Source organism: Diospyros lotus, chromosome 6, assembly GCF_014633365.1.
Source record: "Diospyros lotus cultivar Yz01 chromosome 6, ASM1463336v1, whole genome shotgun sequence".
Lineage (NCBI taxonomy): Eukaryota > Viridiplantae > Streptophyta > Magnoliopsida > Ericales > Ebenaceae > Diospyros > Diospyros lotus.
The window spans coordinates 16,409,602-16,432,860 of NC_068343.1; the positions used below are offsets into that span (position 1 = coordinate 16,409,602).

A 23,259-nucleotide genomic window follows, 5' to 3' on the forward strand; every position below is an offset into this window, starting at 1 on the left:
GCAAAAAGCCCACAAATACAAGTAGATGCCACATTTACAAATATGGTGACAACCATAGGAACTGTGAAACATAGCTTTAAAAATACAACATAGTACCACCCCCACAAGGGGACAAATGCACCAAGTCAAGATCACGCGAGATCTCCACAACACACACCAAGTAATATAATGGATACCCAAACGAGTAACACAAAATCGTGTGGCTACCTTAACCCCTACGGACTGGCCTCCGATGGCTAACAAACAAAGGAAAACTTGGGGATTGTAGCTTGGCTTGGGGAAAGCACAACTACCAACCAGTTGAACCCTGTTGTGCCTGAACTGGACCTCAGATCGCCACTTCATCACTAATTAACAATCTTCACTGTTAAACTTACATGCTAGAACAAGTATGGTGCACCTTCCATTTGGGGGCTTTGTCATTATTAGCTTATCCTTAACGTCGCTAACATTCGCTTGAGCCCTCGATTCCTCCTCCAAGGATCAAAGTTTGTCACGTAGATGGGTTTCAATTGCTTCCAATTTTCGTTCAAGCTTATAAGAGATAAGTTGGATGCTAGGTTATGGTTGCTCCAACTGAACCAAGGATCCCTAAGAAAACTAGTTTAATGGTGTTTAATAGAAAGAAACACTCACTCCACTGGAACATAATGGGGGAGGAGATCGTCGATCAGCATTGCCGAAAGGCTGCCAACAGTGCCAAAAAAGAGAGCTCCACAATCTAACAATTAACCCCAAGTGTACAGAGGGTACGTAGTAATAACACATATATGTGATCAATCTAGGTTTTAATATAATTTCTATAGAGTTTCTTTAGAAGTATTCTTGGTCTATTTCAAAATTTTCTTATTGTCATCCTGAATCTGTAAACATTTGTTTTCAGTAAACATGGTTGAGTTCTCCACAAGTGTTCACACTCTCCCTCAACTTCGTTTCCCTTTCAGTGTTTGGGTTTTTTCTTTTTCTTTTTTGGATAAATATATATGATCGATGATGACAATAATATTATTACAAGAAACATTTGATTATACATAGATTAATAAAACATTTGATTATACATGTATATATATATATATAAGAAAGCATGATCAAGAGCTTCTCGTGATGGACAATGGTATTATTAATACAGGAGACAGCATGCAGAGTTGACGCCATGACAAGGACTTAGCACTTATTGATTGCAGTTAGATATGGCAGACAATTTCAGTATTTGTTGCTTAATTATCTTTAGCCTGGCATGTTGAGAGTATTGCTGCAAACTGGATGGATCGGCCAAAATTAGAACATTACCCAAACATATATATTTCTTTAGTTTTAAGCTTAATGAAATTCTTTCTATTATACCAATGTAGTGTGAAGTATACATTAGTCAAATAAATTTGCCAATTTTGCACTAACGCAGTTACTTTTTTATTATTATTATTATTTGCTTTTTCGACTTTTAGATGGCAAACAACTACAATTTATTCACAATTACAAAAAGCTCCTTATATATAGATAAAAATGATCGTCGAACTAAAAAGGCAAAGTTGGTATTTGTTAGTGAAGATTATATATATTTATCGCAATTAATGATGAACTCGATTGATCTAATTAATCTGATTAGGAATTCCAGAAGAACAATGATCCTCACCGACCTAACAACCAAGTGGGGATGCAGGTGGGGTTGAATGTCCGAGAGTGAGTGGTGATTGGGAGCATGAAAGAACAGAGAGAGAGAGGAATTATTTGATTCATAGGCTGCTGAATGGATGACCATCATCATCCATGCGTATAAGACCAAGGCCTTCTTACAATTATTGTGAAGCAAAAAGGGGTCCTTGATATCCCTTAATAGTTTGGCTAGGATTTTACTAGTTTTGTCGACTGTCAAACTAATTATTGCATGTATCTTTGGTTTAGCTTTGAGATAATGAATCAGTGGAGATCTACACTGACATTTGCGCGTGCAAATGCGAGATATGGGTGGGCCATAGGATCACCCTTTCTAAGTACTACTTTCAACGCCTCAATCTTAAGTTGAATCAACCTAAGATATCAAATCAAATCCCTAACGATGCAAAATGCCACCCCACTATAGAACAGAGTCGATGGGCCACCTATGCCCACCTCACGTTGTTCCAGACATATGAAACATTTTGGGCTATTAAGCATGCAACATCCTCAGCCTCAGGTCCCATGACATAAATAAATCTAGTGCTCTGTCCTGCCATTTTAACCGCTCTCCTCTTCATGTAAATCTCAACGTTTTTATATTTTTATTTACTAATTTATATTTCGAGGTGGAACATGTCACATCTCACAAACATCTAGGACTTACCATCTAGGTGGTAGTCTAAGTAATTAATGGTGGGAAGTAAAGTATTCAAGGTTGATAGTCCAAATCTTGAAGGTGCCACTTTTACTATCTCTTGTAATTTGGCAATACCTCCTCGACTATACTGCCCATGGGTTTAACAAGGTTGATACAAATGATACATACCAAAAAGACGCTAGTAAGAGTTTATCTTTAGGAGCAATCGACAATCATCAGGTGCGAACTAAATTTCTGTATAGATATGCGAGTACATCCCGGTGAGCAGTCGATATACCTGCTTTTTAGGGCAGCAACCTAAGGACTTAAGTGAGTTAACCATACTCCTAGGGTTTTTCTTTTTACTTGACCCAAAAAAAAAAGGGGGACTTTCGAGTTCAAGTTTAGTGTCCCAACTATTTTTTGGGTAGTCATATAATTCACTAGTCTAAAAACTTAAAAAGTTAATGATACTGCTTTGAATGGCTCATAATAGATATTTTTTAAATGCCCTAGATGACTAGGGTGTTAAATATTCAACGGGGTCTTCATTTTATTGAGAACAAAAAATAAAGAAGAAATTTGATGGAACTTTCTTCCTCCATGAATCGGTCTTATAAGCAGAAAGCAGAATCAAGAATATGGGTTGGCAGACCTAACTCTGCCACTGCCACATCCCACCCACCAACTACTCCCGGTATGTATTTGTGTGTGTGTTTGTGTGCCCCCTGTCCTTCGTATCAATAAGAAGCCACACATGTAGTTCTACGGAGAGCAAGGTTCATTATTTGCCTGCAACAGAGACGTACCATGAAAAAGGTCTTGAAGGGTAGCTGTGGGGGCAAACCATTTTGCTCGCAGTGCATGGACAGCGACGGCTCTTGCCGAAGGTCTGATGTTCAGAAGTAGCAGTCACGAGGAGACCGCAGTGTTGACAGTGGCATATTCCCATCCCCTGGGCCCAGCAAGCAAACAACGCAGAATCTGAACAACTGACAGTTTCTCAAATTATGGTATTTTTCAAGTTGATGCTACATCCCCAAGTTTATGAACCAACCAAATTCGATAAATTAATGCCTCACCTGAGCTGTTTGCCTCTCTGTGAGGAGGAAGAATGATTCAGCTTTGGTCCTTTACAAGGTTCTTAAAAGTAATCATGTTTTGCGAGTCGATTTGAGTCACAAATCCTGGACTTGAACCCTACTTCAACTTCTCACGGCTCTCTCTTAAGACTTCATAGCTAAGAATGAATAGTCAACACAAACCCCCTGGCTCAGATTTCTAAATCCACGGGCTAGAAGAATTGTTCAATAAAGCATTGCAGCTATGCTACAGATATTAGATGATGATCAACAACAATCCCAAGCCTTAATCCCACCAATAGATAGTTGATCCTAGGAAAATAATATTTTTAAGCTGCTGCAAGACAAAAACCTATTAATCCAGGCAAAGCAGTGTACAGGGGAGCATCAGGTTAAATGCCAGTTGTAGCCATTTCAAGTCCTGCCAATGGCTTACAATTTGGAGGAAGTGCAACAAAATAACCGAACTACAGAGGCGTTACCAGTACAACGTTCAGTAGGCAAATCAATTTTACAGAAACGACCACCACCATGTAGCCACCTGCCAACTAGTTCCATGGGAAACCCTCGTGGCCTAAGCTCATCTCTGGCATACCAGAAAAAATTCCTAGTGGAAGGCAACTTTTAGGGCCTTTCATCTTAAAGCAATGTGCTATAACAGCAGTACAAAATGGATCTTTTGTTGTGGTATCCTGAAACGTGTCCCTAAAATGTGAGAAAGCTTGAGAAGAGACGTTATCAAACAGCTAAGTTTCGGTGCTGCAGAGCATCCTCTAGGCACTTCACAGCACTGTCGTAGTTTAGGAAGCCCATGTACCAAAATTCATGGTCATCAACGGAGATGACCTGGATGTATTTCTCAGCGGAATTAGTCCTGCTGGATGAGGAGTTCACTGCTTTAAGCTGATGTAATGGGATGACTACCTATTTAAAGTGCATATAACACAGGAAGTGTCAGGTGATGTAGATAATGAATATAGAACACATACCAAAAAATATCTAAATGAAAAAATGCCTGTCAATGCAAACATATTGATTCATGGTGATAAAACCCAAAAATTGCTGCTGAAAGTCAAGAGTAGTGAGTGAAAATATCACAATCAAAAGTCCAAAATTATACCAACATTTCTTCTATGAGACAAATAATTCTAAAGAGGGAATGATCAAATAATTTGGAGCCTTTAAATGCAATATCATGACATAATTTGTAAAATCCATGAAAATAAATGTTCTCTTATGCATACGAAAAAATGCATGTAAATGAGTAATTTCATTTTCTTTTCGTAGAAAACATTTTATAATTTTCACTAGTAGAAAATGCAAGTAAATAAGTAAAAATGTATGTAAATAAGTAACCTAGGGCCTCTTCACTTGTACAAAATATTTTCTAATTTTCCAACAATTTTTTATTGAATGACTGAATCTCCAATTAGAAAGCAGAAAATTCAATTTTCTAATTTTTCAACTTTTTACTATGAATTGGAAAACATCACAAAAGATGTTTTATAATTTTTTGAAAATGAATGCTATTCTATTGCTTTTTGAAACATAAAAAATGTTAGGGCATGTTTAGTTGTACAATTGGAGTTGAAAAATTAGAAAATGTTTTCTACAATAAAACAAGCCCTAAATTTTCTCATCAGCCCCACACAAGATACTCATCTTAAGGTGGTAACCGAAACCAAGTACATTTAATGTGTCTACAACAAAAATCACAAGCCTTAATTTCACTAAGTGGTTGGTTACATGAATTTTAGACTTCTACCACCAAGAGCTATGTCCTCTATAAAGCCATTATGTCCTATAAATAAAAATAAAAAACACACAACACAATTACATACTATTACAAGTTTCATCTATTAAATTAAAAAATATCTCAATAAAATTTAAATTACATGTCATACTCATACATATGTCATGACCCTAGGAACAATAGAGGGGTATTATTGTAATAGGGTATAATAGTTTGTTAGGGATATTGTACAATTTGTTAGGAGCACATGAGTGCTGTTAGGAAATCAGTTAAACAACTAGCTATGTCTATAAAAAGGCCACTTATAAGAGGATGGCATATCATATGTGAAATGAAATGAAATGAAATCTCATCTTCCTAATTCTCTCTATTCCTCTCATTTCTCCCTCTCTTTCTCTGCTGATTTCTCTCCCTCCCTCAATTCTATTATTCTGATTTCTTCCCCTAATTCCAATCACAACCCCAAGTAACCCTAGGAATGTGATAACATATACATGAAAAGGAACAAAGTGGGAGCAGAGGAAAAAGTACTAATTGAACTTACCTTTCAAGCTATTGAGACGAAATAATGTACACAAAACTTCCCCAACAAACTATCAATGTGGGATTGGATTGTAACGTCCATATCAAAATGAGATATTGCAGTCTACTACAAATAGACCTCACATGTTTATTATTATTATGTTTTGCCCCAATTTAATCTGGTGTCAACTGATTCACAAATAAAATTCAATTATAGCTAAAAAAAAAAAAACAATCTACAGCTGATATTCTTGCACAAAATCTAGCCACTGTCTATGGATCCTAAGTAAGTTTGGTCTTATGATAAATAGATGACAGACACTAGCCCACTAGCACCATTAATTTCCCATGCTCAATTTTCAGCTTTAGATGGATTTTACTGAATAATACTAGGGATCCCTTGGGCATACCTTATAATAGCTCCATTCAGTCTTGTCACCAGTTTTATATGACAGAGGATTGTCACTGCAAAATGCAAGCTTTGCTGTAGATACATATAAAACTCCCATTACTGGACCAGCTGAAGTTGATAAGTAGCATGCATATGAATCTTGTAGTTGCTCCTCAGGGACGGTCTCAAATGTTTGTCTGAAAATTTTCTCATGCCCACCTTCAGCCAGAACCTTTGTTCCTTGTGCAATTCTTCCCAAGGCACCATCAGTTAAACTTGGGGCCGTTTTTACTGAGTTCAACAAAATAGAAAAAGAAAAAGATCAATTTGTTGGGAATCAGAGAATTAGGAGAGAAATTAGGAGAAAAGTAGAGCAGTTATGTGTATTGGAGTTGTAATTTATACAGTTATTTAGTATGTGGGGTGTTATTTTCACAATTATGTAATAGTGGAGTGTTATTTTACAGTTCTGTAATAGTGGAAACTGTTGTAAATAACTGTTGTGATAGCCCTATATAGAGATATACCACGGTATGCCGAGATTATCAAGAAGTTAATTTAAGTGTCTCATTTTCTCTCTCTATTCCCTATTTTCCCTCTATTCTTCTCTCTGTTTTTCTCCCTAAATTCTCTCTATTTTCCTCCACTTTCTCTTTATTCTCTCCATTTCTTTCTTCTATTCTTCCTTCTCAATTCTATTCTAAAAATCCTAGATTCAAGGCTAAGGTCTTGACAATTGGTATCAAAGCTCTTCCTAGGCCACCAAAATCTGTTTCATGTGCAATTTCTGCCATGGCTGATGGTACAAGCATGAAGCAAATCAAATCTCAATTGCAGCAGGTGAATGTGAAAATTTCAGATCTGCAGGCTCGAGTGGATTCTCTGGAATATGGATACAGCAGAAACCATGAGGCAATCCTTTCTTTGGATCGGAAGTTTGAGACATCTATGGATGGCTTAGCAAGAAGGATAGACAGATTTATGTTGATGTTCTCAAAACTGCCTCAAGTAAGTCTTCCTTCTGATTTTTCTCCTAAAGAAAGATCAGATCCACTCATGCCAAGAAAAGGAGTGACTCATAGAATTTCACAAATCAACTTGCCAGAGGACTTTCCACCGAAGGAGAATCCTGATCCAATTCTGGAAGATAATGAGTCCCAATTGAAAGCAGATGAACAACCAACCAAAGCTATACAAGAAAGATTGAATGTTGAATCTCCATCCCCAGACGAAAATTGTCATACCCCAAGAACCCAGAGAAGGGTAGTATATATCGAGGATAAGTAAAGAAAGAAAACAACACTAACTAAATACATTTTGGGCTGAATGTTGGCAAAGAACTCTCGGGTTAAACATGTTTGAGCTAGGGAAGCTCAAGAATGGGTGACCCCTTGAGAAGTTCGTGTAAGCCCATCAAGGAAGTAGTTCCGATTCTTCCTATCGCTCGATGCGGGATGTTACAAGTGGTATCAGAGCCGACCCTTGGTGAAGGCGGTCCGATGAGGGCGGGGAGTGGTGCCGGGGCTCGATGGCCTGTACAAGGAGCGACTTCTAGCAGGCTTCTAGGATGGCAACCCCAATGGAGAAAAGATCTGGGATCAGTTGTAAGGTCGCATGACGAGAACGTCATGTGCTCAAGGGGAGGAGAATGTAATATCCCAAGAGCCTAGAGAATGGTAGTATATATAGAGGATAAGTAAGGAAAAAAAATAACATTAGCTAGATACCTTTTAGGCTGAATGTTGGCAAAAAACTTCCGAGTTAAGCATGCTTGATCTAGGAAAGCTCAAAGATGGGTGACCCCCTGGGAAGTTCGTGTAGCAAGGTAAGTTGTTCCGGTTTTTCCTATCGCTCGATGCGGGATATTACAAAAATGCTAATATTTATCAACCTATAACTTTTCCCTATTCAACAAGGTTCAGTATATGTGATGACTGCAACACTGAGAATGGTTATGGAAGATTCCTAAATTACATCGGTGCAGTTTGGCATCCAGAATGTTTTAGATGCCATGCCTACAATCAACCAATTTGTGATTATGAATTTTCTATGTTTAGGAATTATCCTATCACAAGGCTTGCTACAAGGAGCACTATCACCCAAAATGTGACGTTTGCAAGCATTTTATACCAACAAATGCTGCTGGGTTAATTGAATATAGAGCACATCCTTTCTGGGTCCAAAGGTACTATCCTTTTCATGAGCATGATGGGACTCCTCGATGCTATAGCTGTGAGTGAATGGAGCCAAAGGCAAACAAGATATGTTGCCCTAGATGATGGTCAAAAGCTCTTGCCTAGAGTATCTCAACTCAGCAATAATGGATACTAATGAGTGTCAGCCCCTTTATCTTGATATACAAGAATTTTATGAAGAAATTGAAATGGTTAATAAAAATTTCCTTGGAGATGCACTCGGATAACAATACTTGTGAATTTCTGCCAGATCTCCTAGCTCAATTTCCTCAAGTTGCTTAGTTCCTTTGATTTTCTCAAGGACAAGAAAATTTTAAAAAGAAGGGAAATGTCGGGAATCAAAGAATTAGGAGAGGAATTAGGAGATAAATGGAGCAGTTATGTGTATTGGAATTGTTATTTTTACAGTTATGTAGTAGTAAGGTGTTATTTTTACAATTATGTAGTAGTAGAGTGTTATTTTACAGTTGTGTAGTAATGGTAACTGCTGGGATAGCCTTATATAAAATTATACCACGGTATGCCAAGATTATCAAGAAGTTATTTGAAGTCTCTCATTTTCTCTCTATCTATTCCCTATTTTCCCTCTATTCTGCTCGCTGTTTTCTCCCTAAATTCTCTTTGTTTTCCTCCACTTTCTCTCTATTCTCTCTCCATTTCTTTCTTCTATTCTTCCTTCTCGATTCAATTCTAAAAATCCTAGATTCAAGACTAGGGTCTTAACACAATTCTCTGATATTATTTATAAGCACAACTTGCCAGAGATAATTTGTTTATTGTACATTGGTGAGGGGAAATAAAAGCCATCATGACAAACTAAAGCATACATCAAATTCTGAAGACAAATAAACAGTAGAAACAAATTAGAGCAACAGAAGAATTACGTCACAACCCAATCCCACATTGGTAATCTATTGGGGTGGGCTTCGGTATATAATTTAGTGCCATAAACCCAAGCGTTACCTTTAACTAATACTTTTTGGTGGGGACCCATCCAAGACCACTACCAAGTAGGTGGAGGCCAATGTTTTTGAGGCTGACTTGGGTCAGATTGAAATATGAAATTTCTGGCCCAACGAGAATGCCAAGAATTAAATGGAGGAGTTTGTCAGGACCTAATCTCACATCGGTAGTCTACTCAGGAACTTAATTTCATGAAATCCAAGAGTTACCTTAAAATATCACTTTTATGTAAGGACCTGCAATGTTACAAATTATGAGATCCTTAAAAAATGAAAATGCTGTAACTTTCTTCATTTTGCCCTTGTGAACATGCAATGTTGGGAGAAGCCTTTTCATTCCATTGACAACAAAGTACAACAGTATGTTCTTCCCAAGTACCAGAATTCTGTATGGATACCATACTACATAGAAGGATCAGCCACTAGTTCTGATATCAACCCATTGTCCCAACTCAGTAAGGTTCCAGATTGTGCAGGTCTGAAAATTTCCGGAAAAAATATTCAGTCCCATTTCATGAGATAAAACAGAAATGCCTTATATTTCTACACAGTTCAAAAAAGACATTAAACACTTTTTTATAGTTAAGAGATAAAGAGGACAGCTATCCCAAATGAGGAATAGAACCTACAGTGAACCTCTCCAGCAGAGCAGCCTTTGGGATAAAGAAAAGACACAAATGAAAAGCTTGGTTGCTGGTGCGTCACACCATGATATTGACTCTAGGATCACAACACAAGATGGGTTCAAGGCTGTGAACTTCCCATAGTTTAAGCATAAAAGTAGACAAGGATTTCTAGTGTTCATCTTGTATAATTGCATTGAGGTTTTATCTATCACAAAGCATCTTATTTCATAAATTGGTCATAGCATACTCTTGTAAACAACTAGCAGCATGGAACCTTTTACACATGTGCCATCCAGAGTATTCTAATAAAAAGTCATAAAAGGGGCATCCGCAACCAACGAGCCACATGAGACTCCCAGCTTTGTATGGGTTTGGGGAGAGCAAGACTTGATAGAATATTCTCCACCTCTCCTCAACGCCATGGCTCCACTAGAAAATTCAACTAGTGCAATAAAATTTATAAGAAAATTATGTACAAACAAAACTCTAAAGGAACAAAGCCATATACAAAATATATAGAGCTATATAGAAAACATATCCAAAGTTACAACTTTGCACATAATTTTTGTACAAACAAAATCCGGATGGTTTATGTACTTGTTTGAGGACTCTGGAGTGAAAATTAGAAATCTGGAAAAAGTTTCTAAAAATGGTAGTTTTGGAGTTTATCACAAATAGCAGGTACAGAAACTGCTAAATATGAAAAGTTTATCAGACCAGGGGAAGTTAGAACAGCTTCAATTTGAGGTTTAAGGACTTACTATGGGTTTGAGGTCAAGAGAGGATCCAACCCATAGACAAAAGGTCAATAATTTGACCTAGGGGCTGTCCGATCCTCAACCCGACTGGTGGGTTCTTCCATAATTGGAGAAGAACCGAAGTAGGAGGGAAAAATCGAATAAGGGAAAGAGAGGGAAAACAGAGAGAAAGAGAGAGAGAGAGAGAGAGAATTTGAGAGAGAAATGAGGGAAAAGATCAATGGTAAATTCCTCACATGATCCCTATCCTCGTGGTGTTCTCTTATTTATAGTAGAGGCAGTTATTTACATCTTCTAGAGCAGCCAAGTGGCCATGTGCACTTGGTTTTAATCCCCTGCATTCAGCCTCTATACACCCGAGTAACTACCCCAACTAACCATGTGCTCAATTACAATATTACCCTCTCAGGCTGTGACAGGGGCAAGTAGTCATTTTGATCCCTGGAAGGACACAACAACCCAACAAAAAGATATTAAGCCTTTATCCCACTATGGTGTAGTTACATGAATTCTAGATCGCTGGTCATTTCTATCTATATTCTTATCTTCTATACAGCCCTTATAACTAATATCATGCCTAAGCATCACCTCTTAGCTAGATACTTGTTCCACTCCATCAACTCCACTGACGAGCTTTTATTTGTCTTTTTGTCACATAACTAAGCCATTTTAACTGTCGCTTGTATCTATTTTTAATAGAAGTGTTAGGTTCCTAGACCTGACTATGATTTCTTTAGGTATTTAGGGAGAAATCGAGAAAGAGACAGAGAGAAAGAGAGAGAGCATAAAGAACAGAGAGAAAGAGAAGGAAGAGAGAAGTTTTTAGAGGGGAAGAATTATGTTATTTCACAATGAATTCCCATCCTCCAAGCAGTGGCCTATTTATAGGCCTTCTAGCTTATAGTTGTAACTGTAATTGAAAGGTACAAGTTGTAACAGCAGCAAAAATTACAGCAAGGTACAATGCAGTAATTGTAATAAGCTGAAATCACTGTTAAAACCCTAGGGCCATGACATTCCCCCCTCCTTAAAATATTTTGTCCCCAAGAAATCACAATAGCTGGGCTGCCCACAGAAATTGCTTGAGTCAGTTCGGCGAGTATTCCCAAGTGGTGTGGTCCGGATGCAAATGAGACCACTGCACCAAAACTTGGGTAATGGGCAGTGTATTCTGATAAATCACCTGTTTCTCCAGGACAGCCAAGGGCTCAATTTCCACTATAAGATCTTCATCCATTGGAGGAAGATTAGTACTGGTGGCTCCATTAGGTTCTGCTGATTTTTTTTAGCAAGGATACGTGAAAAACAAGATGGACATTCACATCAGCTGGCAGCTGCAAACAATAGGCCACCTTGCCAACCTTGGCCACAACTAGAAAAAGCACAGAGTATTTAGGACTCATTTTAGAGGCAGGGGAATTAGAAAATGAATGCTGCTGAAAACGTTTCACCCTCAAGTAAACCATATCACCCACATCAAATACTCTTTCACTTCTTCTATCAGCATACTGCTTCATACAGTTTTGGGTTGTGGCTAACTCCTCCTTAATTAGTGTCAGCATATCCTGCCGTTGCTGCAGGTATTGATCAACCATAGCCATTGAATGAGGGCAGGGCAATCTTAAAAATATTTGTGGCTAGACAAGAGTTAATTTAGTGGCCCTTTAATAATATAAATAAATATTAAAAATTATTTAATTCTTTCTTTGTTTGTTTTTTGAGATGTAAAATCATTAATTAAATTTTTATATTCAAGTCTAGAAAATAAATCTTTTTTAATTGACAATATAGACAAGAAAAAAAGATCTGAAATCGTAAAAATTGAATAAGCAAAAAATGTCAAAAATTTATCGCCAGGTCCTGCAAATTAAAAATTTACTGATTTACTTTTTTTTTTTAATGCCCGGGTCAGTGCAAATTCCCCAAACAAAATTTTCATTATCCAAAAAATAATTTTATCAAATTATCCTCCTAAAATAATGTCACTTCTTGTCCTTTTTTTCCGTTACGTTACTAGTTTACACTTCATTATTTATTGCCTAATATTGAAAAATGATATATAGACATAGGAAGTTGGGAGCCTTCTCGTCTAAATGACATGAATTCAAAGAAAACCATCGTAAAATAGAATAAGTAATTTTGTATCTCAAAACATAAAAAAAATAAATAAATTTTAATTACTTATTAATTTTGGGGCCCTTCCTTCTTGGGGGCCCAAGGCATAGGCCATAGCCGTGCCTGAATGAGGGTAATTCATCGCAGCAGGTAAAAGAGGTGGTTTATACCCAAATAGTGCCTCAAAAGGGGTCCTCTTCAAGGAACTATGATAGCTAGAATTGTACACCATTGAGCCAAGGATAACCACCTATTCTAGCTTTTTGGTTTTGAAAAACATATGCACCGTAAATAGGCTTTCAAGCACTAATTTACCCTCTATGTTTGTCCATCAATCTTCAAATGGTAGGTTGTGGACATGTAATCCCAACCCCCAAACTTTTGAACAATTCTTGCCAAAAAACACTGGTAAAGATCTTATCCCTATCAGATGCTACAAATTGAGGAACCCTACGTAATTTGACAACAGAGTTCAAAAATATTCAAGCAATCTCTTGGGCAGTGAAAGGGTGAGTCAAGCTCAAAAAAAGAGCAAACTTTGTAAACCTATTGACCACCACCAAAATAACATCTTTGTCTTCTGACTTGGGCAATCCTTCCACAAAATCCATAGAGATTCCCACCCAAGCCTACTCAAGTATATCCAATGGCTGCAATAAGCCAGGGTAGGCAACCTACTCATGTTTACAGCGCTGACAGACTACAAATAATAACACAAAAATGGTCACATCCTTCTTAAGTTTGGGCCAAAAGAACAGCTGCCTCACCTTATGGTAGGTAGCTCTTAGGCCTAAATGTCCCCCCAAAGGAGAGTTGTGCAAGGACTGCAAGATCTGGTCCTTTATTTGCTCATCTTCCCCAACCACCAGTATACCCTTAAACGTGATTAAGCCAGAAGATAAGTGTATAACCAGGTTTACTGGCTGGTTGAATTGCTAGTTGAGCCAAGAGATCCTTCCCCCAATTAGTCATTTCATAGCTCGCAGATATATCTTTCACCCAGTCTAGAACGACTGCAGTAATGGCCTGATAATTTCCTTTTTCTTCTCTCCCTGAGAGTGCATCAGCTACCACATTCTCTTTTCTCTTTCGGCACTGAATTATGTAGTACAGGCCTTTTAGACATTCCCTTCTTCTGTAACTATGTGTGCAGCCTTTGCTGCAACAAGAACCTAAAGCTTTCGTGACCAGTTTTGATGATAAACTGATTCCCCTCTAGGTAGTGCCTCCATTTATCCACAACTACCAACACCGCAATTAATTCCTTGTTAGAAACATCAAGTCTCAAGTGCTTTGGGGCCACAGCTTGACTGATATAGGCAAGTGGTCTCCCCTCCTGCATCAACACAACAGCTCCCACTCCCAAATCACAAGGATCAGTCTCCAGTACAAATGAAAAAATCAGGTAAAGCCAAGACGGAGCCTAAGTCATAGCTCTTTTCAATGATAGGTGTTGGAAATATCACAGTTTACTCAAAGAATAACTCAAGTAACAGGTGGATTTATCTCCTAATCTTATGGCCGAAAAAATAGGAGATAAAAGGATAAAGCGAGAAGGTGATTTGGAGATTAGAAAACTTCAAGAATGAAGGGATAAAGGCAACAGATAATTCAAGATATCTCAACAGTTTTTTAAATTGTTGTTATTGTATTTTATCTTCTATACATATTTAAATATGTTCCTAGAATATAGGAGATAACCTAGGTGTTGTGTATAAACAATGTTATTAAAGGCCCTAGGCACACTAAGGCACACAAGGGTGTTGGAGCCAAAGGCGCAAGGCACAGGCGCATGCTAACTAAAATATATATATATATATATATCCTAGTTGAAGAATAAGGTATAAAATAAATCCTAACTCCTAATAATATATCCACAAGCAAGTTATCAAGAAAATTAAAAAAATCAACATATACTACCTAAGAAAAATATTAAAACAAATTACATACCTATAAATTTCAGCAAAGCACATCCCATCATATTTCAACAACCAACATATAAGCATCACAAAAGTTTAAAGAATTTATAAGAAAAGTTAGAGAGTCTCTTCTGATTTATTGTTTATTTAGTATTTAATTATAATTGGAATTAAAATATGAAAAGTTTCATTTTCCTATTAGGATTGGATTCTATAAAAAATCACAGCAATAAACAAAATATCAATTCCAATAAGTAAATACCAATTCCAATAAGCAAATACCAATTCCAAATTAGTATTTAGTTATAATTGAAATTAGAATCTGAAATTTTTCATTTTCCTATTAGAATTCTATTAAAAATTACAACAATAAACACTTAGAAGTTAAAACAGTAAAAATACTTTGAAAAAAACAACCAGGCTACGCCTGAGGGCCTAGGTGTGCCTTGCTTGCCTGCGCCGCCTGGGACCATTCCAGGAGCCAAAGGTGTGCCTAGGCACACCTTGCCCCTAGGCGAGCGCCTAGGCGTGCCTTTAATAACATTGTGTATAAATAGCCCATACTATTCAAAAATATATCAAGCAAGCATCTACCATTCTTTCAGCTTGTTTCAAATTTTCCACAATAGGAAAGCAGCCTCTGCCCTAGGATTCCAACGAAAATTGTCCTTGAGCAATTCAATCAAAGGTTTGCTTATCACCCCATAATTTTGTATGAATCGCCTATAATACCCTATCAGCCCCAAGAAGCCTCTCAATTCTTTAACTGTTGTTGGTTTTGACCAGTCAACCATAGCAACTACTTTCTTAGGATTGGTGTCGACTCCCTCACCTAAAATTATATGGCCCAAGTATTCTACCTACCCCTTAGCAAAAGGTATATTGAGATAGCTATAAACATACAACTGATTCAATTTGAAGACTTCAAATGCTGTCCGTAGGTGGGCTAAGTGTTGGTCAAAGGTGGGGCTATATATGAGGATATCATCAAAAAAGACAAGTATGAATTTCCTCAAATATGGGCTGAAAATGTGATTCATTAGGGATTGGAAGGTAGCAAGGGCATTAGTTAAACCAAAGGGCATAACTATGAATTCATAAAGGCCTTGATGAGTTCTAAAAGCAGTCTTTAGTATATCAGTCATTCGAATTTGATGATACCCTGCCCTAATATCCAGTTTAGAAAAAGCAATAGCTCCAATCAACTCATCAAGAAGATCTTCAATGATAAAGATAGGGAATTTGTTTTTAATGGTAAGGGCATTGAGTTGGTGATAGTCAACACAAAATCACTAGATTCCATCTTTTTTCTTAACAAGAAGGACAGGGGATGCAAATGCGCTTTGGCTAGGCTGGATGATAGAATTAGCCAACATGTCTTTGACTACCTTTTCTATTTCAGCCTTTTGAATGGGAGGATATCTATATGACCGGATATTTACAGGTTCTGAATTTGGCTTGAGATGAATGGAATGGTCAAAGGGTCAAGGTGGAGGTAAAGTGGTTGGTTCAACAAACAAGCCCCCAAATTCAATCAATAGTAATTGTAAAGAATCCTAGTGTTGTACCTCATAAAGGGATAGTAAAGTAGCAGTAATGGTGGGCACTGAGTGATCATCTTCTAAGGGTATATCACTGCTAACCTCCAACTTCGTACATCTTTCCAGCTCAACAGCATGTATGGAATACAGCTGAGCCACCTGAGCCCCTTTTCTGCTGAAACATTTTATGTAGTTTCCTTCCGATGATCACCTTGCATTCACCGATTTCTAGGCTAGTCAACGTCAACTTCCTCCCTTCTAATTCAAAAGTTACTTCTAATTTGTTAAAATCAAAGATTAGGGTACTAACTATCCTCATCTAATCTACTCCCAAAACTATATCACAACCTCTCAACTTCAAAATTCACAGATCCACTGTGAATTTGTGCCCTTGCATCATCCATTTGAAGTCAATACATTTGGATTTACTATACATCTTGCTACCATTAGCCACAGTCACTGATAAAGGAACAGTGGCTGTCACTTTGCACTGCAAACCTCTAGCAGTGGTTTCATCCAAGAAGCTATGAGTATTGCCACTGTCAATTAACACCATCAACCTTCTTTTTCCTACCATTCCTTTCACCTAAATAATTTTACCAGTAGGACAGCCTTTTAGAGCATGTAAGGAGATTTCTTCTCTCTCATCTCCCTATAGGACTTCCTTGAGAATCTATCTCCTCAACAACTTCTTCCTCTTCTTCTTCTATTTCTTTATCCAGCCCTTCCATTTTCAACAATTGCCATCAGCACTGGTGTTTAGGACTGAACTTCTAACCACATTTGTAGCACAATCGTCCTAATTGCCTCCTTTGCTCCATAGAAGGGGATTTAACTGAATTAGGGCTTTTAAAAACCCTAGGATTTAGGTTTCCTCAATGACAGGACCCTAGTCCTAACTAATGTTTTCTTTGAAAATAGAACTAAAATTTGAGGGAGAAATAAGAAGAAATAAGGGAGAGAAAGACCGAAATGAGGGAGACTGACAGAAAGTAGGGGGAAAACCGGGAGAAATGGGAGAGAAATCTGACAGAATTGAGAGTCAAAGAGAATAATAGGGGGGAAATGAGAGATTTTAATATATTCTTCATAATTCATACATGATCTCGGCACTATAATGGTTACAGATTTATATAGAAAGCTACCCAACAGTTGTTTGTGGCAGTTACCACTCCTCCATAGCCAATAACTACTCCTAAATCACTCCATTACCTCCCCACTTCTTCATAATTGTAATTCCTAGAACATAACCACTAATTAAATATATAACAATTGAAAATAAAAAGAAAATATCTTCCTAATTCATGGGAGTTGTGACACTCGATTCATCTTTGAATTTGCAATCCTAGCATTTCCTCTGGGTTGCTGACTGACCGAAGGATAGCTTTTAGGTAGGACCTTGTGCTTTTTAAAGATTTGACTCCAATGCCAACTCCTGTAGTCTAGCCTCCTCGACAGCTTGCTTAACGGTTGCAAGCTGCATCATCTTCACCGTCAACCTCAACTCCTCATTTAACCCACTAGCCACTAATAAAGCTAGATACAAAATAAGGTTTAGTCAAAGCATGATGTGAAATAATCAATAAAGACATTAATTCTTCGAATCAAATCTGATAATCCATCGCCGATCCTTCTTGTTTCAATTTATTGAACTCCTCTATTACATCAGCCATAGTCCTCTCACCAAATCTATCACAAAAATCCTCCACAAATTCAGTCCAATTTAAATCAGCTCTCATTCTACTCCATCCTTGATGCCAAACATCAGCCATATCATTGAGATAGGCTGCTGCTAGATTTACTTTCTGGCACTCAGCTACATTATAATACTGAAAAAATTGTTCACGTCTCCTAATCCACCACCTCGGTTTAACTCCTTCAAATTAGAAATGAAGGTACAAGAGACACAATTAAGATGGTTTGGTCATATTAGAAGAAAACTAATGGAGGCTTTATGAGGAGAGTGGATGAAATGGAACATGTATTAAGATCTGTTTGTTTCGCCATAAAATATTTTATATTGGAAACTAATTTACAATGAAACTATTTTACACAAAAAAGAAGTATTTTTCATCTTATTTTACAAAATTTGGTTTGCATGTAAAAATATTTCCCAAAATGATACTTTTCATTACTCGGAACAAAGAAAATATTATTATTATCCAAAAAATTAGCTAAATGTATATATGCATGCATGTGTATGTATATGTATATAACTATATGTACATTTGTATAAGCATATGAATATGAACATGGGAATTTGATATTTTGTTGGAAGGGACAAACCTAACATGCAGGCTGAGCTTGCTTTAAACTCTTTAAAGCAGGGATGAAATTGGAGAATTTCACCCCCTCAACCTGCATGTTCAGTCTGTCCTTCTGATAGAATTTCATTATCCATGTACATGTATGTCTATGTATACATGTTTGTACATGTATATATATATCTATATATGTATGTACTGGTATATACATACTATATATATATGTATATATATGTATGTAGAGGTGTTTTGATGGAAGGAAGGAGAATCTAATGGAATGAAGGAAAATAACTTGTGGAAATTGATTTGGTAAGCCATTTCCACCTTTTTAAGGTAAAATATTTTTGTTATAAGACATTTTTTACATTTGTTGTCATCCAAATACCAGAAAATAGGTAAAACATTTTATGACCAGAAAAAATTAGTGGGGGACACTTAAATATAGCATTAGTTATAAGGGTCTCACAGAAAATAAGGGCATACATAGAAATAACCAGAAAGCTAGAATTTATGGAACTGACCCCACATAGTGTGACTTGTTATCTGTTGTTGTATGCAAGCACAAGCACAATGAAGCTGCATGGATCACGAAATTTGAGTTCATCTTTCTGATTAGTTATCAGACATATTTTTTGCTCTCTTCGACAAGAAATAGTTTAAATTCCCAAGAAAGCTCCAAAAGTCTTGCCCAGCAACAAGGGCAAAGTGCAAACTGACGCTAACACTAAATATGGGCAGGTGAAAATCCTCTGGTATTCTATATTTTTTTCCTTTTCTTGGACAACACAGTAATATCCTAACCTTTTAGAACTAAGCATGTATTGTTAAGAATTACCATTAAAACAGCATAAGCAACAATCGGTTCTTGACAATTGAAAAGATTTGAGTTTTTTCCAAACTTCAGTTTAGATTAACTCAAAAATGAAAGTCTTTCTCATTAGAGGCATTTGAATATATAATGCATCTAGTTCCAATTATTCAAACCAACATTCAGCTGAAAGAAATTCCAACAATTCTATGTTCGAAATTCAAGAACAATGACAGGAACGGAAGTCTTCAAGAACAATTATTCAAAAAGAAAACAATCACCGAGTAATGAGCGGAAAAACTTACGGTGTTGCCAAGTGTTTCCTGCAAGATCCTCGGCTTTCCTTGTTGCTTCTCCAACCTTCTTTCCCCATCTCCCTAACACGTCTCGAACAGTACTCATTGAATCTGAATACAAATGAAACGAATTAAAACAAATCACAATTTCTCAACACTTGACGCGTTAACTATCCTCAACAACCATCCAAAAGAAAAGGAACGCACGAATAAAGCAAATGTAAAGAGACATGCGGTCTGTACATTAAAGAGGTTCAAATCCAAGCGATCGAATGCAAACGCTTAAGTATGGATCTATACCAGGAACTTCAGATCAGATCCTACATAAACACATAAATATGTAAATACACATGTAAAAGATGGCACTCACGCTTGAAGGAGGTTGAATACGAAGATGAAGGAGAAGAGGCGACGTATGGATTCGATCCAGCAAAGGAAGACGCCGATCTGGGAGAAGGAGACTCCATCACCAATTCCTCACTCCAACGCACCGATTTCTTCGACCGCGGCGTACTGTTCAGCGACGGTTTATTGAGATCAATACCATTTCCGTTACCGCTAATATTGCCGTCAACACGAACGTTGGGTTGCGTACCGGCTTCTGATCCGCCGGCCTCCCCACTCGGATCCGGACTCTGGCCCCGATCCTGACCCGAGCTCTTCTCCGACTCCGGCTTCGGGTGCTCCATCACTTCTTCACCACTACGAGGAATAACCCAGAGAGAGGGGGAAACGACTGGCGGCGCGAAGGGATTGAGATTCTCGAAGGGGTTAACGCGGGAAGCGAACTATGCGCCGGCTGATGTTTTCTCCTCGGAATCGCAAGAAGAAGACGCAGTTTGACCCGATTGGGCCTTCGCCCCTTGCCATCTCGCGGGGGACATGGACATGACTCTTCTTCCGGTTCCGGGTGGCACCGGCACCGTAGAATATTAAGACCAAACCAAAATAAAATCATAAATAACATATAATAAATAAATAACCTTTTTCACTTAATCTTATATAAGGCGAGAAAATTTATGCATTCTAGACGTTGAAATGGTCGCCAAGTATTTGTATACTTGGATTGGATGATGATTGATATATTATCTTTATCTTTTTTAAGTTTTTAAAAGTATTTGAGAATTTTAAAAAAAAAATCCAATCCTTAAGTGAGTGAAGTAATGAAAGATTTAGGGGCATAGTAACTATACAATAGAGCTAAGAATAGGGAGGGAGAAAATAGAGTTTGCAAATAGGTTGAGTGGTCCATGACCACAATTGTGATCGCTCAACCGGCCAGTTTCCCAGTCCAATTCGACTCAATATTGTAGCAAATGGGGTCGGGCCAATTCTTTGTGGGCCGCGGCTCGACCTATCAAAAATGGGAGTGATGACTAAAATGATTCACCAAAATGGGAATGGCTCATCAAAATAGCCTTGTCTGACCCGTCTTGACCCATTTATTAAGGGTTATAGAGTCGTGACCCATTTATTAAAGGTTATAGAGTCGTGTCGGGCCCACATTTTTCATTACTTAGGTTGATCCTGCTCAGCCCGTCTCTCTTAAGGGCCAAATTTAGCCCAGTCTGCAAAATGAATGGGCCAAATGGGAGGTGGGTCGGGTCAGTCTATTTTCCAACTCTAGGAGAAAGTGCAAAAAAATGGTTAAATCTTAAAAAAAAAGTAAAAAGTCATATATATATATATGTATATATATAATGAAAGAATGTTATGTTTTATTTTATTATTTTTTAGATAACACGTAAAAGGATTAATTCGAAGTTAAAAAAATCTTAATAAAATCAATCGCACCAAAAAAATCTATCATAAATTCAGTTACCTTGATCTTGATGGCTCAAACTGACATAGAATGCAACATTCAACCATGCATATCATAGTTATTTTATATGTTTTTTCATTGGATAAATTTCAACCATTCCTAAAGTTTATCTAAATTACATTGGACACTTTTCTATTTTTAAAAATAAAACTGACCCCCTTGAATTTTATAAATATGAATCACTTTTAAATGGTTATCAAATTTTTCTTCAAAATGTCCTTATCTCAACTATTATTATAGAAAACTAAAAACATAAAACAAAAGTTACTAGTGGCCTCAAAGTTATCACCAACCACCTATTTTTTTGGCAAATATATGAGATAAGTTTCAAAAACAAGAGATTTCTTTATGTTCGATCTCATAGGTTCGATTGACCCTAAACCCAAATTTGAACAAATGAACAAACTCATATTTTTTGGATAGAGATAAAAAGAAGAAAGACAAAAATTTATTAAGATTAGTTGTATCTTCTTTGTACTCCCTTTCAATTTGAATTTGATTGAAGATTAATCTATTCAGTGAAAAGATCGAAGATTAATCTATTCAATGGAGAGAAAAAAGGAGAGTCAGGTTTATGGTGAGATTTCTTTTAAATCATATCGCCATAGGCTCCATTCAACAGGATTAGATTTCACTAAGAAAAAGATGATAAAATTTTTAATAAGATTTTAGTATAAACTTAATCACCACTTATAAGGTTTCCAATGAAATTCAATTCAATAAGATTAGGTTGCACTAAAAAACCATCAATGGTGATTGATGGGTTTTCAATGAAACCCATCACACAATGGGATTTTTGGGATTTTTTTTTTTTGGTGTAAAAAAAAGATTGTTGGAATTAGGGAAAAGAGATAAATAAAGATATGAGAGGAGGGGGAGAAGTTGTTTATTGTAAAAGGTAAAATGGTCAATTTTGATATTTTTTTAATTATAAGGAAGGTCCGTGTTAATTTTAAAAATATAGAAATAAACAATACAATTTAAACAATTCTCAAAAGTGGTATGTAAAATTTACTCTTTTTTTAATACTTAAATTTACATCTATTTTGTTCAATAATATACTATGATTTCATGTTGATTCAATAGAATAATTTGGAATCAAGGAAAGTGTTCTCTTTTCTATTTTCCAAAATTAGTACTTAAAAATATATTTTTTCTTGAAAATAACTTTAGAAAGAAATTCTAATTTAGAACAAAGGAAAGATCAAAAGGGTAGAGATACCAATAGTTGCTTGAGAAGTTAAGGGCATGTTTACTTATGAAAAATTAAAATAGTTTCTTAAAAATTATCTTTATAGAAATAGAAAATTAAAAATTGTTTTCAAAATGATATTTTTTCTAAATCGAAGAATATAAAATATTTTTTTTTATTTTCTAAAATTATACTAAACTTTAAAAAATATTTTAAACATGTTTTCTAAAGAAAACACATTTTTCTAATTTAACCCCACTTCAAATTTTGTCAACAATATATATATATATATTGCTTATTTTTTTCCTTTAGTTTCATTCCCATCCACATCACACTTTCCGTTCCTCTTTTGCACTGTCTTTTGCCATTGTGACAGCAAGCACAATTAATCTCTCCTCTTCTCAGTCTCATCTCTATCACTAAGACAACGAGCACTATCAATTCCCTCTTCCTCTCCTTTAGTTAATCTTTATCCCTCGACTAGCACTAAGGTTGTTAAAATTGTAAGAGGATCTTGGACATGTAAAATTTTAAAATCGAGTGCGATTCAACTTCAAAATCGTAAAATCGTAAGAATTTTTTGTACAAAAAATCGTAAAATTGCATTCGTAAAATCAGGAATTTAACAACCATGACTAGCACCATTATGCCTCTCTCTGCCACTACAACGGCAACAACTTATTTTTTCGTCAAGCCGCATTGATCATTCACCTCTCCTCT

The 23,259-nt window shown here is 36.6% G+C and overlaps 1 protein-coding gene across 1 annotated transcript; it reads right to left on the minus strand.

Moving 5' to 3' along the window:
- Nucleotides 1–3,542: 3,542 nt before the first annotated feature.
- LOC127803410 (GLABRA2 expression modulator-like) lies at nucleotides 3,543–20,456 on the minus strand. The gene is made up of 4 exons (XM_052339610.1): nucleotides 19,896–20,456; nucleotides 19,535–19,636; nucleotides 6,061–6,332; nucleotides 3,543–4,299 (listed from the first exon to the last, which is right to left on the minus strand). Exons 1-4 carry the CDS (start codon nucleotides 20,212–20,214, stop codon nucleotides 4,114–4,116), a joined length of 879 nt encoding a protein of 292 aa, XP_052195570.1. The 5' UTR covers nucleotides 20,215–20,456; the 3' UTR covers nucleotides 3,543–4,113.
- Between the last annotated feature and the right edge of the window lie 2,803 nt (nucleotides 20,457–23,259).

Bases quoted from the DNA above. Each gene is read 5' to 3' on its own strand.
- LOC127803410 (XM_052339610.1), bottom strand. From the start codon at position 20,214: ATGGAGCACCCGAAGCCGGAGTCGGAGAAGAGCTCGGGTCAGGATCGG. The intron at 6,333-19,534 runs GTAAGTTTTTCC...TGTTGAACTCAG, and splicing joins AGGAAACACTTGGCAACACC to TAAAAACGGCCCCAAGTTTA. The intron at 4,300-6,060 runs GTATGCCCAAGG...CACTTTAAATAG, and splicing joins CTGAATGGAGCTATTATAAG to GTAGTCATCCCATTACATCA.